General features: G+C 42.6%; 1 protein-coding gene across 4 annotated transcripts in view; it reads right to left on the bottom strand.

Annotated features, from left to right (window-relative positions):
* LOC122789298 (nucleolar and coiled-body phosphoprotein 1-like) overlaps positions 1-17,220 on the bottom strand; it is a 1,070,760-nt gene that overhangs the window by 1,024,609 nt on the left and 28,931 nt on the right. For all 4 annotated transcript variants that reach the window (XM_044056613.1, XM_044056615.1, XM_044056614.1 and 1 more), the window contains exons 2-3: positions 3,524-3,579; positions 3,233-3,357 (exon numbers count right to left, since the gene is read on the bottom strand). In XM_044056613.1, the coding sequence (XP_043912548.1) occupies positions 3,233-3,357; positions 3,524-3,579 (181 nt within the window). The remainder of the gene's footprint in view (positions 1-3,232; positions 3,358-3,523; positions 3,580-17,220) is intronic.

The following is a 17,220-nucleotide window of genomic DNA, read 5'->3' as shown; positions in this document are numbered from 1 at the left end:
CCTACTGCTGACCCAGAGGTAGAGAGTCAGTAACTCTGTAGTACCCGTCTGGTTTCCTAGCAGCAGGGTGTAAAGTATCAGGAGTTAAACTGGATTCCACAGACGCATCATACACAACATCCAGGACTGGGGGTATTACTAAAGGCTCATGTTGTGGCAAATCTAGAAATTCTCAGTCTCTCTTTTCGGACTAATTAAAGTCTTGGCATTCCCAGTGGAAATGCTCTCAAAGTATGTAAGGTTTCACCACAAGAAAAATCCTCTGGAGGAGAAGCCGAGGGAATGGATTCCTCTGTACCTGAATCCTCATAAGCGGATAAAGGCATGTCTTCATAATCCGATACTTCACAGTTGGACTCTTGGTCTGTTAAAGCTGCTGGAGACAGGTGTCTTAGCAGGGGAAGGTGGACTTCCTAATAAGCATAAGGTCTTCTGCCATTTTAAGCATTTAATGCTGTAGCAAGGAAGCAGGTGCTTGAGTTTGGGTCGTTTTAGCAGTCACATGTACTTTGGCCTTAGAAACTTGGTAGTTTTAGACAGGACTGAAGAAACGAAAGTAGTCTGCGTCGAATATCGGTAGGGAGAAGAAATTCCTCAGAAGCCGGTGCCTGCTCAGTGGCTCCCAACCCATCCGCAGGTTCTGTAGTCCAAGTGTTTTGCGGCATACCGGTCTCTGAACGTGTCTCGGTAGAGGACTGCGAATCCATTGAAGCGGGCATCAGGGGCTGCAAAAGTGCCTCAGAGTACCGGCGAACTAGCGACTAGCTTAACGGAAGCGTAGTTGGCAGTTTTGGACCTGTGCGGTCTTTATCCTTACGTTTTTTTCAGATGATCAGTAGTCAGTCAGACTGCTTACCGAAGCCACTACGGAATAGTGAGATAGACAACTAAAGTATTTAGCAACAATAATGGCCAGACGACAAATAGTTTGAGTATTGAAAAAGCACAAAACCGACAGCGAGGTATGTCATGGCCTGGCCCTAAACAGGTGACTCAGTAAGAATGGAAATATCAGTGTGGTATTTGTTTTCCACAAGCAAGACAATTAACTTTTTCTGACATCGGTTAGAGCAAGAAAAAAGGATCCCCAATGGGGTACTTAGCTTTAGAAAACTTCAGGATAACTCGGTTTGGAAACGAAAACTCAGGTAGCGACCGACCGGCACTCGTGTTAACTGCCTCTGCTTCGGGCTCTTCTGCAAGAAAGACTGATGCAACAGCGTTGGCGGCCTGTTTTTTTTTTTACCAGTCAGTCTTGGGGTGACAGCAACAGACACAGAAATACTAAATCTCTGGTATTCGGGCCGACTGAGGGCTACATGCAGGCAGATAACCCAAGTGTGATGACTGCAACAGTGAAACAAGATCAACCACACACAAATGGTCCTAAACCATGCGAGGACTATGGGATTCTGCCAGAGTTTGGACGATATAAATAAAATACTACTAGAAGCATTGCAACACTTAGCCAAGTCTGTAGCTTTAAAACACACAAAGGTCTACTATCACATGTGAAATCTAATTTTCAAGAATTCCGTTACTAGATCTACAAAACAGCACTTTAACAGGATGTCTATTCACGATCCTAATGTCAGTTAAAAATCACTACAGGAGACATTTCATGCCTATGTCATAATTCCACGACTTCATGAATTCCTTATTTGGTGACAATTGTGTGACTTGTAAACAAGCAAAACTGAATGGCAATTACAACCTAGGATACACGATTACTCTACATACAAACATGCTAATAATGCATTTTACAAAACATTTTGTCAGTTTAATTTACCTTGGACAAACTTTTAGAAATGATCAAAACATTTTGTTTTGAAGTCAGCAGACTCGCATGGCAGACTAGAATCATTTTACAGCGTGGCATGAGTTTATTTCTACTAGCAGCACCTTAAATCTGTAGTTTCAACTCCTCTCTGTGTATGACACAAACATGTCCTATATGGACCAACTCAAAGCCCCATTATACCATATCCTACAGACTCTTAAGTGTACTCAGTCTGGCATGCAAGACACATTACTGAGACTTGCAAATACTCAAGTCAAATGGCATCAACTCTATCTAGGGATCTAAACCTCTTCTACAAACATCAACAGAATAATTTGTAGGAACAGGTATATCCCAGAGTATACCTTTGCTGTGGAAAAACTCCATACACATAAAGCAAAGTTCATCCCTGTCCATTTTCAAACGCAACTTAGAACATTTACCACAGGACTGCCCCTCCATACTAATGGGCAGAGGCAGCTGCTAAATGTTATACTCCATGCAGCCCCCCCTCAAATTATCTACCGTATGCCCCCATTTTAATTAGGGGTAGTATGTAATTGACCAAGGGATGAATAAGGTCAAATGGGATAGGTTACTTAGAGCACAAAAAGAAAAAAAAAATGTACAGGCTTAAAATGGGCCACAAGGGCAGCTAGCCTAGTACTTGCCTATGAGCCTATAAGACATTTAGTTCCTAGAAACATTTTCTTGAAAATCTGCTAACGTCTCCTTCTCTCTCCTCTCCAAATTCTTATGATATGCCATGCGATGAAGAACAGCAAATTTACACCAGGCCTAGCACCCTTTCCCCTTATAAAAGCCCATCTCTCAACAGCCCTATTCAGATAGGGATAATCATTCTTTCAGCAAAACTTGGCTGGGCTTAGAAAGCCAGCCACACACACACCCACCCCCCGTCGTTACCCTAGTAAATCTAGGGGTGTCATTTTTGAGAAACAGGCAATGCATTTTCCTTCAATGCATATCAGGAGACATTTTAAGAAGCACATTCCAGTACAAACTCCAAAAACATGAATTCTCAGAAGCCACACATTGCTCTTTGAATTGGCTTACAAAACAAAAAAATATATTGCATAAGCCACGTGACATACAGCCATGCAACCCATGTCTGATTATCTGTTTGAGCATCTGAGGTACTTGCAGAGGAGGAGTGTGCCCATCTGAGGGAGGACTAGAGAAAGGTGTACGCACTACGGAGACACTGAAATTGGGAAAACAAATGTGAGATGAATGATACCACCCATGGGTAAGCAAGGTACAATATGCGGACATACTCAGGCATATAGCCCCCTAAAACAGGTCAGGTAGTTCCCAGAAGATGAGAGGAACTGGGGGAAACAGCAATGTAAAAGAAACAATATATTCTCACTTTTGAATGCAAAAAAGGACGTGCACAATAAGCCCTTTATTTAAAAAAAAAAAACATACCTGGTTTCTTGGCTGGCGGTTCCTCATCACTAGAGCTATCGGAACTGCTTGAAGACTCATCCTTCTTGGCTTTCTTTGCAGCAGGTCCGTTGGATGTTAGTTTCCTTTTCTTGGCTTCTGGTGATCTTTTTCATTAAAGATTTGTTGGGAGATTGGAAGAAAACAAAGTGAATACAACCATCCAATCCACCATACAGCAACCAATACAAAACTACAAACAAGGAGACAAAAGTAAAGGAGGGGGGGAAAGCATGCGAACAAACAAGTACAGACAGACATATACAGACTTACTTTATCCAGAAACCAAAGATATCTACAAGTGATGCAGAGCTGGGATCTTGAGCATTCTAAGGGGAAAAAAAAATAAAATTAGTCAGCCCTACGTAAAATTAAGGAGTGAACAAGCAGGCTCTCTACACAAGTATCTATTTTAAAGCAAAGTACAGAAACCTGGAGTCTTCGCCTTATGTCAACTCTTACGAAAAGGCAGCCAGGTATCTCAAAGCATCAAAATTTCAACTACAGAAACATTTAAGCAGGTTGCAGTGTACCCAACTTACCATGCTTTGCACAGCAGAAGTTGGGTTTTACAGGCAGAACATATGTGCACTACAAAAGAGAAATGATGCTACTTGTTAAAACAAACACCTACAGCAAAATTTCAACAGCCTGGAGAAGGCTGATGTCTGGGTGGTCACAGAGACATGGCTTCAAGCTATGGACAGCACACAGGCAGTGCAAGGCTATAATGCCTTCCACGCATTTAGACCATCTACTACACAAACAGGGACTACAGATGAAAGTCTCAATTTAGAGAATAAATATACCTCATGGCTGGTCAAACAGTACAATGCACTTGAGCTTCTCCACATACAAGTCATCAAATCCCATACCACTTACTTGCTACAGATCTCCTCTGACCCGGAAAACCTGTAACACTTCAGCTTGTTGGAAACACTCACCATCCAAGTATCATACTCATGGGAGACTGCTTACCTCATTAACTGGGAATCTTATACGACACTAAACGTGTAGTCAGGGAGTACTGGATTTTGTAAAACTCCCTAGACCAAACTGTCAATATACCAACTGTGGTGAAAACATACCCGACTTGGTCCTTCTCCTATAGGTGTGCACTACACATCCCACAGTGTAATGTCTTCTCTGGTAAGGTCAGACCACAAAATGGTTTCCTTTGAAGTAAAAATAAAACCTGGAACACCAGTTAACCCTGGAATGTTAATAGTAGAAATTTAGTCTGAAGAGTAGCAACTAAAGTGATAATCTGGCTAAATTTCAAGCCGCACAAACCCTGAGAACACTGCTGCCTATGCAGAACTGTTCATAGAAACCCTATACAAGCATATTAATAGCTACAGAGGCTGTACACATTGGGAAAAATTGTAAGCCACCCTGGTGGAATCACACCAACGAAGTGTATTATAACAGAGGAAAATCATGGCAAAAATTAGGAGTACCACCACCCAGCAGGATAAAAGCAATCAGAAATTAAATAACTCAACATGACAGTCCACCAAAGCCAAATCTGAAGTAAATTTGGCCTCCCAGGACAGGGGGAAAAAAAAAAAAAAAAAAAAAATCACAAGGCATTCTTTAGCTATGTCCCCAACCTCAAAAAGTTATATACAATTGATATAGTAGCTCATTGTTAATAGAACCACCTATACTGAATCAGAAGATATAAGCAAACATACCCATCAGACAAATTCAGCTTCAACTGTACCTCCCTTCCCCCACCCTCAGGAAACACCATCAAAAGCAACTCCCCCTAATATCAAGAGGGAACAGGTCCTCAATGCTCAATCTCTTCGGCCAAGAACATTGTGTCAATAGACCTGGACAATATCTCAAGATACCCAATAGCATGAACCATGACATATCACACCCTCTGGAACTGCTAATTAACTCTAGCCCACAAAAAGGCTGTGCGCGTCATGAATGGAAAACAGCAAAAGTCCTCCCTCTGTACAAAGGTGGGCTATCTACAGACCCACTACTCTCATATACACAACCATGGAAATAATCAATAAAATGACAGGAAATCTCCAGGCACTGAACCCAACTTAAAATGGTTTGGGCAAGGGTAGGTCATGCCTACACAACCTGGTGAAGTTCAAAGGACACCAAAGCAATGGATAAGGGCAAGACTGTTCACACTGCCTACCCTGACCTGGCTATGGCATTTGACAATACCCCAGTCGGGCACTGTTGATAAACTGAAGCTGGGTATAAACCCTTATATCACCCAGTAGACAGCCGTCTGGTTCAAAGACAGGACACAGGAAGTTTGAATTGGGGAGTGCACCTATACAGAGAGGCCAGTTACAAGCAGAGTAACTCAGGGAGTGGTCCTGGACAGCTCCTTTTTGGTATTTACTTCTCTGAAGTCAAAGCCAATATCAATTAGGCTCCAGCTGACTAAATTTGCAGAGGACTGCAAATTAGGAGCAGCCATAGAACCCCACTGAAAATGCTCTGCAGAAGGGATGAAACAAATAACTGGTGTCAGAACTATGGACTAAATGCCAAGAAACTTAAAGTATCCTTCGGGACGTCATCCACCCCTGGCAACTATCACATTAACAGCACACCCCTACAGTGAAGAGTCAGGGACTTGGAGAGACAGCAATCTAGCCTTTGGCCATCAAGTGTCTACAGTAGCGAGAAAATCATTCTAGGTTGTATAACTTATGAACAAAGTATGGCAACCAGTTCCAAGGAGGTCACTATTCCATATTCAGCATTCACGAGACCCATCACAGAGTACAATGCCCCCTTTGGTATGCACCTACCAGGCACATCCACCAACTGAAAAGTCTACAGAGGTTCCTCACTAAAAGGACACAGGGTATAAGAAACATGTCCTATGCAGTCTGCCTCAACGCCCTATCCATGTTGTCATCTCCTATAGGCTGTTTGGGAGGGGGGGTCTATGCCTGGCATACAATACGTTAGACCCCACCATGATGGACCTCTTGGATATCCACAAAACAGCACCAGAATTACCCATTCTAGAGACTTGACCTCGCTTGTGATATAGATGAGGCTAGCTACACAGGTGTGCGCGTCCCAGAGACTACCCCTACTCTGCAAGTGTCCCCCTTCATGTGAAGCAGAATTCTTCCCCAGTTCAGGTTTAAGTTAAACAACTGGATGGGGAACAGGAAATTCATCCCTAATGGACACAGACAGCCCATAAATGGTTCATCTCCCAGGCCCTTGCTTACACTTAGGGTACCAGAACTTGTCAGGGGGGGGTTGGAATGCATGGCTAGGCTTGAAGACCCTTTTGGTCATTAGCCTTTTACACACCTATGAACCTAACCACGTCCTGAGCCCATAACACTCAATTCAGCTTAATCCAGCAAGAGACATTCACTGGTACAGCCAACTCCAAAAGCTATACAAGTTGCATTTACTAGCATTCAAATAGAAATGCTACTCTCCATTTTAGTGGAGAGTGCCACAGCTCTCCAGGAGCAGTGTTTGAGGACCATCACATATTAACCATGCAAAAGTCCAGTATGCCTACTCAGTGGCATTCAACACACTGCATCCAAGAATACTGGTTCCAAGTTCTGTTTGGCCTAGAATTTTATCTTCGCACCCATACAGGTTCTCTAAAAGCTCAAAGGCTTCAAAAAAGACTTCGTAAATTATCCAACTGATACAAGGAACAAAAAAAAAAAAATTGCGAACGAAACTTTGTAAGGAATATTTTAGAAGACCAAACTTAATACTGAAAGCAGCCCTGACATCTAGCAACAAAAGCCCAAGCTATAAAGCAATTTGTTCTTCTAGTTCTAACTTAAAAAAAAAAAAAAAAAAGAAGCGTTTTGGGGTGACTGGCCCCAAGAGGTACTGGATTAGTTGGAGGAAAAGAAAAAATGCTTCGCACTTATCAAATGATATATAATCTTGGTGACCGACATCCCACTTGGACCTACAACTTACAATGCTGAATTTCAACATACCAAATCTTAAATCATAGACGAGCAACACTTAGAACACCAATAACCAACCCTTTCCAAAACTTAAAACTACCTACCTTCAACAAGAACAGGACAATGTACAACCAACATAGGTGGGGGGCTACCCCCCCCATGTGAGAAGGGGGCTGTCCCCCCCCATGTGAGAAGGGGGCTGTGCCCCCGCAACTATATACAGTGACACCAGGATCAAAAAAGGGCATATACCTTTAACTTGCCTTACAGTACTCTACACACTGCCACTACTGCTGTGAACGCACAAAACATTCATCAAATTACTTTGTCGGTTTGTCTGTTAACATTTGTATGGGAAACCTCTATTTAGAAACACTACTTTCTACATGACTCGGAATTTTAACACAGTCAGCACTGCAAGTTACAATAATTCTTTTTATCACAAGCAAGTCACAGGTGAAGGTAAACCCACAAGTCTTGATCTCAAATGTCAGTGAAACAGGGAGTCAGTCAAATGAAAATTTAGGTCAATTCAGTGTCGGTCAAATGAGTTTTAGGTCAAGTGAAGTAGACCCAATCTTGGTATACACTGATTTTTATAGATATTCTTCAAAAAGTGGTATGGATCACCTGGAAACTGATTACATGTATAAATCTGCAATCATAGGACTGCATACATATCTGCGGACTTCACCAGAGCCGAACACAGTGAATGCTTTACACATGAGCAGAAGTCATCCAAAATAACTTCCTTGCTTAGTTGAATAGAAGTGTATCAAGTTGTATCAAACAGGACTGGAAATCAAATCATAAGAAAAAAAAAATAATACAAGGATGATCATATGAGAAAGCAATAAATGTGGAAAAAAAGACAAATTAGCTGCAAGTAAAATTTCTACTCAATCTCATGTTGATCAGAAACAAACGCAGGAATGGTTAAGGAAAGGTGAATTTAAACCAAAAGGTTATTATTAGTCACCCAGGATAGCAGGCGACATACACATTAGTTTTCAAAGTCCACAAATGAAGGTTCTGAAAAAGCAAAACTAGAAACAGGTGCACATCTTACTGCTGGGCTTGACACTAATGGCACAGGGCCTGTATACTGAAAGGCATAATGTGACAAGATTGTTGCATTAGGATTGTGCACACATACACATCACAATTCTGAAGCAGCCAAGATGCAATGGAAAACGAGACAAAGCATTATACAAAATTACTACTACATGGGATCACCCATTACCAACAATTAAGAAAACCAGATGGCCATGGAGAGACAAACAGCACTGATCATTGCAATTGCTACACCAAGGGATTAGTGCCCTACTTAAAGACATAAAGTCATAAAACTACCAGGAGTGTAGGCAGGAATGACAGCAATGTGGAAGGTACATACAGAGTTCAAATAATAGGAGCAATGGGTCTCAGAAAAAAAATGAATTTACAGTCATATGCTGCCAATACAATTAAATCCATATGAATTTCAGGAAGTCTCAGTTCTGGGCACATTGTAAGTGCAACAAAGAGCACTTTTCGTTACATCCTGAAACGAGACTAATTTCATGAACTTTAATCCTAGTTTCACATTCCTGACATGGTACTAGAAACCCATAAACTTGGAGAAATTAAACCGTAGAGAGAGAGACCAATGCAAGAAAAAGGTTTACTAAAAACAGCCATAGACAGGGCACCGCCTATTTAAGTAATCTGAGAAGTCTGGAGTACAACAAAGCTGAATTTTTACTTAATACAAGACCTATTCTGTGTCATAAAACAAGCTTGTCTAATGCATTATTTTTAACGAGCTTTATTAAACTCCAAGTTTAATTACATTAAAATCACAAGGAAAGTGAAAGCACAAACCAGTATACCATTAAAGCAATGTGTGCACATTGGGACACAAAGGAGTACCCAATAACCCAAGCAGTGATGGAAGCAAAAAAAAAAAAAAAAAAACACTTAAGCAAAATGTTAAACCCAGTACTTTAATACCAAACTTAGGTAATAAATGGCCAAGACTTCCCCCAGTTCAAAGGGTTTCAGAATGTGTTAATGGGAGGACAATACAACCAAGTAGGTAGCCAGAGACGCACAGATCCAGGGACCTACCAAAACAGGCCCAGTAAGTTAATGAAAAGGTCAGTAAAGAAGCTGACTGGGAAAGGCACTCAGTCCAGAAAGGTCAAGAGAGAACCAGTTCTTATGGCAAGGTAATTACAGAAACAAAGGAGTGGGCCCATATTTATAAAACAGTCCTGGAAGAAAAGTGAGAACTAAAACACAGGACAAAAGACAATCACTTGGTAAGGACAAGAAAAGGTAACCAACCAAAAACAGAGTTGCAAACCTTTCCTTGCTTATGCACGAGCAGACATCAAGACAAATAGAAGCAATACCAAGAAGGAAGCCAGTAAAGAATTACTGAAGTTGATGCAAGGAAACTATCAGTACCCCTAACACAAGAAAAGTACCCATTTTATACAACAAATTGGAAGAGTAAAAAGCTGTCTACAGAGCCATTAACAATGGTATTTAAATATGCCAGCATCACACCTCAGATAAGCATGCATTTTGAAGCAACAAAAACAATCCTTTCAAGCTTGTTTTTTTTTCCTCATTTACACAGACAGACACACACAGACAGACACACACAGACAGACACACACAGACAGACACACACAGACAGACACACACAGACAGACACACACAGACAGACACACACAGACAGACACAGACAGACAGACACACACAGACAGACAGACACAGACAGACACAGACAGACAGACAGACACAGACAGACAGACACAGACAGACACAGACAGACAGACACAGACAGACACAGACAGACAGACACAGACAGACAGACACACAGACACCGACAGACGCACAGACACCGACAGACGCACAGACACCGACAGACACACAGACAGACAGACACAGACAGACACAGACAGACACAGACAGACACAGACAGACACAGACAGACACAGACAGACACAGACAGACACAGACAGACACAGACAGACACAGACAGACACAGAATTAACCATAGGCAAAACTGCTATACACAGATAAAAGGAAATGCAATTAACCATAAGCAAAACTGCTATACAACTGGTAGCATGTTACAGACCACCCTCCCAATCTCAGGAACCCCATTCAGCCTTCCTGAAGACATTGGAGGATATGAATGTATCACAAAATACCATCATACTGGGAGACTTCAACTACCCTAACATAGATTGGGTACATTATTCTAGCCCTAACACCATAGCCCAAAGGTTCCTGGAATTCATAAATTCAAATGCACTTCAACAACTAGTCACCTCTCCCACTAGGGGAGATAATATACCAGACCTGATCATCACAAACATGGGGACAAAATGCTCCACACCGGGAGTTATACCCCTCACTAGTGAGATCTGACCACAAACTAATCACCCTGGATATACATATCCCACCTCCACCCCCAGCACAAAAGACCAGTGAAAAACTTCTCAAAAGCAGACTTCACTCTTCTTAAAACAGATGGTATCCTTTAAGCCCACTGGGCCAGTGGATACCACATCCTACAATGCTGAATCCTTCACAAATGCTTTCTATGGACATCTCCAAGAATGTATGGATCATGCAATCCCAAATAAATCTAAGTCCCTCTTCACCAAAGGCAAGCTTCCTGTCTGGTGGACCTCAGCCATTAACAAATTGTATAACAAAGAAGGAAGCTACTGCACGACAGAACAAAATCCCATAAAGGGAAGACATCTCTGATCAACACTAGCAGAAAACTACGTTCCCTCATAAAAACATCCAAGGCCAACTTTGAGAGAAAAATTGCTAAGGACACTAAAGATAACCACAAAGCCTTCTTCAGCTACGTTAGAAACCTGGGCGGAAACCCTCAGATATGCTTAGAGTTAGTTCACAAGAAGAAGAAAAAAAAAAAAAAACACACACACTGAACCCACAGACATTGCAAACATTCTGGCTGACAGGTTCAGTGCAAATTTCTCCCCTCCCTCACCCCCAAAAGAAGAAATACTTATCCTAGCTGAATGTAATCTCCCCGTCATCTCAGATGTCCAGCTGAGAGCCGCCCTCAGCAAAGCTAAACACACAGCATCAATGGGACCCGACGGTATCCCGGGTTGCGTGCTACGTGAACTCCAAGAGGAGCTAAACCCGCTCATAAATATGCAATTTAACCTTACTACAGGATATGTACCTGAACACTGGCGTACAGCAACAGTGGTCCCATTCCACAAAGGGGGTACCTCTACAGACCCTGGGAACTACCACCCCATAAGCTTAACCAGTCTGGTCTGCAAAGCTATGGAAAGAATCATTATGGAACTCAGAGACAGTGGGGACCTACAGACACTTGACCCCACCCAGTTCGGCTTTGTAAAGGGCAGATCCTGCCTTTTGAACCTGGCTGACTTTTTCGAAACGGTCACTAGAGCCATTGATGAGGGCAAAGCAATCCATACAGCCTACCTGGACTTGGCTAAGGCCTTAGACACAATACCCCACTCAGGCATCATAGATAAGCTCAACAGCTTAAATGTAAACCCTTATGTCACTAGATGGGTTGCAAACTGGCTAAAGGACAGAACCCATAAAGTTAAAAATCGCTGGAGCAATGTCAGACTCAAAGCCAGTCACAAGTAGTGTCCCACAGGGATCTGTCCTGGAACCCCTCGTTCGGCATTTATTTCTCAGATGTTACAGAAAACATGGGAGGGTTGTGGCTGAAAGTTCGCAGATGACTGCAAACTAGGCGCCATAGTTGATACACCAGCAGACACATACATCCTACAAAAAGGCCTCACAGAAACTGACAACTGGTGCCGGAGTCATGGCCTTAAACTAAATGCCAAAAAATGTATAGTCATCCCCTTTGGGAAAAACAAATTATCACAGACAGCAACCCACTGAGTATGGAAAAAGTAATCGGAGACCTAGGGACCAAAGTCGACAGCGACCTCTCATTTGACACCCACTTTGCCAAAGTGGTTAGAAAAACATTTTACCTTGCACACCTCATCATGAAGGGATTCACATCCAGATCCAAGGATGTCATTGTACCCCTATACTCCTCCCTCATCAGACCCATGATTGAGTACAATGCCCCATTTGGTATGTACCTCACACGGCATTTGCAACAGCTGGAGAGACCAGAAAAGTACCTCACCAAGAGGATTAAGGGTCTCCAACATATGTCTTATTCTGCCAGACTAAAGAAACTCCAGCTCTATTCAGTAGCATACCGCCTGCTCAGAGGTGATCTCTGCCTGACGTACAAGGCCATGTCCAATCACGAACTGACGGACATGCTCCACCTCAAAAAAATCCAAATCCATCAGAACCACGAGAGCTAAAGACTTGAACCTCGGCACAAGTATGAATAGGACATGCTGGAGGGATGGATTCATAACCCAGAGGCTTCCCATGCTCTGGAACAAGATCCCAGTTCATGTTAGGCAGAGCCCCTCACTGACTCTCTTCAAGAGAAATCTTGAGGAGTGGATCGGAGATCGTAAGTTTACCCCAGGGGTCACATCTGTGTCACTACTAGACAGGGGCACAGTAAACTAATTCTATTATATAAGGGGACCTTCACTGTGTCACTACTTTAAAAGAGGCACAGTATTCTAAATCTATTCTGTGCATTTTGTACCATTTTATGGGGTGGCAAAAGCCACATCACTATGGCTAGGCTTACAAATGCCAACTATGAAGCTATAATCTGCAAATAAGCTAAGTCCCCTAGACTATTTTCGTCTTACTCATTTTTTTATCAGTATTTGATGTTGCATTTCTAAACTATTTACCGCAAAGTGTGTGTTGAGTGTTTTTCCACTGCACACATTTTAAGAAAAATCAGTGAGTTGAGGAAGAGGAGACACCCAATTCTAGCCACAATATTAAAATCTGAATGAATAAAACAAAATGCCAGCCCAAGGAACACCTATTAATCACAGGCATCAGGTTTCTCATTTCACTGAACTACAATTGCCACTTCGAAAACAATTAAGCTAACTACATTTTCAAGCCCGTCAAACTAAACTGCTGTAGCAGAAATGACCACAAATTAAAATCAAAGGTAACCAAATTAAAAATGAAAAACGCGTACAGTAAGCAGGCACAGTACAGTAAGTTGTAGAAAGAAAACCACAGTAAATGATCCTTACATCTGTCCCTCAAAACTGACATCAAAAAGGCAAAGACCAACTATAAAACAAAACCATGTTACCCATGGCACCCCTTTCACAGCACTACAAATTAGAAAGTAATAAGTTCAAGATAAAAAAAAGAAAGAAATGTTGTTCAGTTTATGTGCAGTCCTCTAAGGTGGCACTATAAGACAAGACATTGAGCAAAGCTGGAATACAGCAAGACTACAGGGTGAAATGAATGAACAGGTCCCATTTCATATCCACACTTTGGACTGGAAACCAATCTAAAGGGTGACAAAATAATGACAGCTGTTGATATAAAAGATATTACCACTAAAAATTAAACTGGCATACAAAATACATTTTTGGAGGGCTCCCAATGATAGACAGATTTTTTGCAATGTTTTACTGGCCTAGTTGTTATGAAGGAAACAGAAAACGTCTGTGCATCTGGCTCAAAGCTCACAAAGCAGTACCAACCAAAGGTAAAAAACACACCCTTTGCCGATAGTAAACTTGCATTTGAGAGAATAGCAACTGACATTGTACGTTCACCTGCAAAGTCTACATACTGGTCACACTGGTAATGAAGATCTTTCCCAAAGAAATACCCTTACAACAAATGTCACCAAGCCTATAGCCCAAGTTATTGCCTGGAGAAGGAGTTCTCAGAATTCTTTACGGACAAAGGTAGAGCCATTCAGGTGCAGAGCACTGCATGAAATCAGGGTCAGTTCCAAACTGTACTACCTTCCTTCGTACTGCAAAGCCCAGTTTAGGGTACAGCAGCCAGGGACTTCTTCATACTATACACAAAAAACTTTCACCATATTAATAAAACATCTGACTTTTTTAAATGTAGCCATTAAACAGGATGGAGGAAAAAAAAAAAAAAAAACACTGCATCCAACTGCTCCCATGCCTCCACAGAGAAGACACCCAGGCTTCAACTGCTACATGGCAGGCATCAGAGACTTTGTAGATACTGTAAAGGAAGTCTGGGATGAGGAAGATATCTATTCAACAGTTTACAGACCTGACAGGTTAACACCTACAATGAAAACACATGTAAAGGGTACAGGAAACGGGGGGGGAAAAAAAATCATTTCACAATCAAGGAACCTGCACTGCTGCCTTCCCTCAGTGAAAGTTTCTACCAAATCACAAAATGCCAACAGTTAGCGAAAAGGTATGGAAAATACTCAAAGTTGGGATCACGCAAGAATACCAGAGCAAGTGTAATAACCTTCCTATACTGGTCCCCAAACCTGAAAATATTTTATCATCTCCAAAATTTGACTCCTACACTGTGCCAGAAGAGGCCAAAACAAACTAAAGAACAAGTTTCTCTCCACTTTGGTGCTAGCTAAGGGCTACTGACAAATTCCACTAGTCCTCAGATGTAAAAGGGAAAATGGGACCTTTCCATGACAGACTGCCTCTTCTAATAGAGGCATGCCATTTGCTCTTCATGAAGCACCAGGAACACCCCACAGGATTACGGGCAGGGTGTTTACACTGCATGCAAGATATTCTCAGAGAATTCAGACATACAGCTTCCTAAAACGTGATCGCTGGATTCATAGGTTCATAGGTTCATAGGTTTATACTAGGCTATCTGCCCTAAGGCATTTATAAGCCTAGCCCAAATTATTGTGGCTTACGCCACCCCTTATATGAAAAAATACTGTGCCCATTAGTTTGTTGTGCCTCTGTCCAGCAGTGACCCAGAGATGATTCCCGGGGTAAACCTACGATCTCCCATCCACAGGTCCAGATTTCTCTTGAACAGAGTCAGCGAGGTGCTCTGCCTCACATGGACCGGGATTTTATTCCACAGCATAGGGAGTCTGAGTGATAAATCTATCCCTCCAGCACGTCCTATTTATATCCGTGCTAAGGTTTAAGTCGCTTGCTCTAGTGGTTTTGGTGGATTTGGATTTTTGAGGTGGAGCATGTCCATTAATTCCGGGTTGGACATGGCCTTGTATGTCAGGCACATGTCACCTCTGAGCAGACGGTATGCGACTGAATAGAGCTGGAGTTTCTTCAATCTGGCAGCATATGACAGATTTTGGAGTCCCTTTATCCTTTTGGTGAGGAACTTTTGGGGTCTCTCCAATTGCTGCAGATGTCGGGTGAGATACATCCCGAATGGGGCATTGTACTCGATCATTGGTCTGATAAGTGAAGAGTACAGGGGAACAATGACCTCACTAGATCTGGATGTGAATCCCTTCATGATCAGGTGGGCAATGTAGAAGGTCTTTCTAACCACTTTAGCAATGTGAGTGTCAAAAGAAAGGCCACTGTCAACCTGGGTCCCCAGGTCCCTGATAACCTCTTCTGTGCTTAGTGGATTGCCACCTATATGGTAGCTTGGGGTTACCTTGTTTTTCCCGAAGGGTATGACTATACATTTTTTGGCGTTTAACTTCAGGCCATGGCTCTGGCACCAGCTATCTGTTTCCGTGAGTCCCTCCTGAAGGATATCAGTGTCCGATGCACTTTCCACTATGGCGCCCAGTTTGCAGTCATCTGCAAACTTTGTCAGCCAAAGTCCTCCCATGTTGGCCTGTACATCTGAGAAGTAGATGCCAAACAATAGGGGGCCAAGGACCGAGCCCTGTGGGACACCACTTGTGACCGGCTTGGAGTCTGACACAGCGCCAGCAACTCTAACCCTGTGGGTTCTGTCCTTAAGCCAGTTTGCAACCCATCTTGTGACATATGGGTTTACATTTAAGCTGGTAAGTTTTTCTACAATACCCGAGTGGGGTATTGTGTCGAAAGCCTTTGCAAGGTCAAGGTAGGCTGTATGGACTGCCTTTCCCTCATCAATGGCCTTGGTGACTATTTCGAAGTCGACCAAGTTCAAAAGGCATGATCTTCCCTTGACAAAGCCAAACTGGGTCGGGTCCAATGTCTGCAAGTCCCCTATATCTTTGTTTATGAGCTCCATTATGATCCTCTCCATAGCTTTGCAGACCAGACTTGTTAAGCTTATGGGGCGGTAATTACCAGGGTCCGTAGAGGCGCCACCTTTGTGGAGTGGGACCACAGTTGCCGTACGCCACTCCTTGGGCACGTATCCTGTGGTAAGGCTGAGATTAAACAGCTGCCTTATGTGCGGGTTTAATTCCTCATTTAGCTCGTGTAGCACACAGCCGGGGACACCATCCGGTCCCATTTATGCTGTGTTTTTAGCTTTAGAGAGAGCAGCTTTCACCTGCGCATTTGAGATGTCCGGGAGGCTACACTCGGCTGGGATAGTTATCTCTCCTTTAGGGGAGAGGGGTGAAGTTTGCACTGAACCTGTCTGCCAGTATGTTGGCAATGTCTGTGGGTTCAGTGATTTTTGTATCATTTTGGACTAATTCTGAGCATATCTGTGAGTTTCCACCCAGGTTCCTAACATAGCTGAAAAAGGCCTTATGATTGTCCTTTGAATCCATGGCAATTTTTCTCTCAAAATTGGCCTTAGTTGATTTTATGAGTGCTCGTAATTTTTTACTAATAATGATCAGGGGTGACTTCCCTTTTATGGATTTTGTTCTATCATGTAATAGCTTTCTCCTCTTATTGTAAAGTTTGTTAATGGCTGGGGTCCACCAGACTGGACGTTTGCCCTTTGTGGAAAGAGTCTTGGTTTTATTTGGGATTGCCTGATCCATGCAGTCCTGGAGGTGTTCATAGAAGGCATTTGTAAGGGCTTCCGCAGCTTGGGTTGTGGTTTCCTCTGACTCAGGGGCCTTGAAGGATACCACACCAGTCTTGAGTAGTGTGAAGTTTGCTTTAGAGAAGTTCTTCACTATGGTCCTTTTCTGAGGTGGGCGGGGCGGGA

Source organism: Protopterus annectens, chromosome 14.part0, assembly GCF_019279795.1.
Source record: "Protopterus annectens isolate FY-2018-M chromosome 14.part0, PAN1.0, whole genome shotgun sequence".
NCBI classification, from domain to species: Eukaryota; Metazoa; Chordata; order Ceratodontiformes; family Protopteridae; genus Protopterus; species Protopterus annectens.
This window is presented reverse-complemented; position numbering and strand designations above follow the sequence as displayed.